Raw genomic sequence first — 2,720 nt, 5'->3', positions numbered from 1 at the left:
TGTAGCAGAGGCTGGCCTGGATCTTTCTGCATCCACCTCCTAAGTGTTGGGCTTACAGGCCATTGCCATCATTCCCAACTGAAGGTTCTTTTCTAGCTCATTTGATCTGCTTCCCTGTTTGATGTCCAGAGGAGCTGGAGCTTTGAATAAAGGGGGAAGGAGGAGAGATGTGTGGAATGTGACATGTTCCTTGTATCATTCTAGGGGAGTANCGCTGCNCTGCTAATGGGAGCTGGGTGAATGACCAGCTGGGTATTGAGCTTCCAAGATGTATTCCAGGTAATCTGGCCTGTGGCGTGGGTAGAAACTGTAGCTATACGTGCAGGGAGTAAGCATTGCATGAAATTAGCTGTAACCCTCCCAGAAAGGGCTTAGCCCTGTCTTTGGGAGCTCAGCACAGTGAAGTGATAGTAACTCTGGACTGTGGAATTCCTTCAATGGCATCAACTTAGGTCAACTTGAAGGGAAATAGAAAAGTCTGCCATCATCAACAGTTGGTGTCACATTAGTCACTAGGGAAGAGCAGTTCAAACTATGCTAAGAGAGCTGGGTGTACACTTGTAATCCCAGCACTCTGGATTCTGAGAAAGGATTGTGAGTTATGAGACCAATCTAGACTACATAGCGCGACTCCAGGCCCCTGCACCACACACACACTAGATAAGGACTTCATCTGAGTAGCAGTTGAAGGGAGAAAGCCTGCTACCATTATCGATGTGAGGTGAAGATTCTCTCAGCATTGGCTCTAGTTGGGTTTTTGACCTTATGGGCTAAGTGTGAAGTATGCCTCAGAGGGGCTGTGGGTCAAGCAGTGAACTGTAAAATACTAGCTCATTTGGGTTTAGTCATTCATTTAACCCTCCTGTTTAGCCAGTCTCCTCCATAAGTCTGCTTGTCATTGGCAAAGGAAGTGTTTTGGTGAGACAAGGAAAAGTCAGATATGGAAGTGGTTGACTAAAATTGATTAAGACATGCTGAAGAACTTTGCCACCCATTGGGTAGAACATGTGAGTGGCTGAACTTTCCAGGGGTCAGCATCATTGGATGCATCTCTCTCTATCTTGTTCTTATTCCTTCCTAGTCTGTGGGGTACCCACCGAGCCCTTTCAAGTCAAGCAGAGGATATTTGGAGGACACCCTGCAAAGATTCAAAATTTCCCCTGGCAAGTCTTTATTAATAACCCCAGAGCTGGCGGGGCTCTTATTAATGAGTACTGGGTGCTGACGGCTGCTCACGTTGTGGAGAAAAACTCCAACCCTTTGATGTATGTTGGGTCCACGTCTGTGAGGACATCTTCCTTGGATGATGCCCAGAGTCTCTACACCGAGCGTGTGATTATTCATCCTGGCTGGAAGCAAGTAGATGACCAAAATGCACGGACAAATTTTGACAATGACATTGCCCTGGTGCAGCTGAAAGACCCCGTGAAAATGGGACCCAACGTCTCCCCCATCTGCCTACCAGGCACCTCCTCAGAGTACAACCTCTCACAGGGTGACATGGGGCTGATCTCAGGGTGGGGCCGAACAGAAAAGAGATTCCATGTTATCAACCTCAAAGGGGCAAAGGTACCGGTAACCTCTTTAGAAACCTGCAAACAGGTGAAAGATGAGAAGCCCAGAGCAGGGCCAGAGGACTATGTTTTCACTGACAACATGATCTGTGCTGGTGAGAATGGTGTTGACAGCTGTAATGGGGACAGTGGGGGCGCTTTTGCTTTCCAGGTCCCCAATGTCAAGGTCCCCAAATTCTATGTAGCTGGCTTGGTGTCTTGGGGGAAAAAGTGTGGGACCTATGGGGTCTACACAAAGGTAAAGAATTACGTGGACTGGATCCTGAAAACTATTCAGGAGAATAGTGGGCCCAGGAAGGACTAATCCAAAGGGAGACAACACCCCTCCAGGGCATAGCAAGGTTGCTGTTCTCAGATCCTATGGTGGTCCCCTTATTTCACAACGATAAAGAGAAGATGTCGGAGCATGGTTAATGCTGAACTTGATTGTCAAAAAGTCTTCATGGAGGCAGGGTTGATCACTGAGCAGTGTTGGTTATTCAGTTACTTTTGCTAACAACATGGTAGAAGCCCTTCTCTCTTGTGCTATTCCACAGGGGTATCTTAATCCATCTTCCCTCATTTAACCTGCTTGAAATTCCTTAATTACTTACAGCAAAGCATGTTTCCAATCTGGTGCTGGCTGTCTGGAGAGCCACAGAAGGAGAGGGAGATTTGAGGGCATCGTGTCATGGAATTCGGGCATCAACATGATGGAATTCTGCATCTGTTAAAAGATGCAGACAGGGAATGCAGCCTTTTTTTCTTTCTAAGTGAGACTTACTGAATACTGGGACGTTAGAAATGACTACCTTAGTTTTCCTCTGTGAGTTGCTTCAATATGTTTCCTAGAAATTAATTTTCTTGTAATCCTTCTTTATATCATTCAGTGTAATGACTTAGTAAAAGAAAAACTGAACATTGCTGGTCTGCTTTTTAGGTAGTTTTGTTTAGTTTGTCCGTTCGATGACAAAATGGACTGAACTCTGTAACAAAATGTGTCAGCCTAAAGTTCAGAAATAACTTCCCTGACTCTAGGGAAGAAACCTGAAAACAAAACACCAGAATGAGCAGGGCAGTGGTGGCACACGCCTTCAATCCCAGCACTCGGGAGGCAGAGGCAGGTGGATTTCTGTGTTCCAGGTCAGCCTGGTCTACAAAGTGAGC

At 46.2% G+C, this 2,720-nt stretch overlaps 1 protein-coding gene across 1 annotated transcript in view; it reads left to right on the top strand.

Annotated features, from left to right (window-relative positions):
- The window catches only part of C1s (complement C1s), a 110,453-nt gene extending 107,977 nt beyond the window's left edge, over window positions 1–2,476 (top strand). Inside the window, exons 4-5 of the mRNA XM_021191259.1 lie at window positions 205–279; window positions 1,082–2,476. Coding sequence (XP_021046918.1) covers window positions 205–279; window positions 1,082–1,878 — 872 coding nt within the window. The 3' untranslated portion in view covers window positions 1,879–2,476. The remainder of the gene's footprint in view (window positions 1–204; window positions 280–1,081) is intronic.
- The last annotated feature ends 244 nt before the right edge of the window (window positions 2,477–2,720 follow it).

The sequence above is a fragment of the Mus pahari genome, chromosome 2 (assembly GCF_900095145.1).
Source record: "Mus pahari chromosome 2, PAHARI_EIJ_v1.1, whole genome shotgun sequence".
NCBI classification, from domain to species: Eukaryota; Metazoa; Chordata; class Mammalia; order Rodentia; family Muridae; genus Mus; species Mus pahari.
Note: the sequence above shows the minus strand (reverse complement) of the source record. Positions and strands in the feature narration are given on the sequence as shown.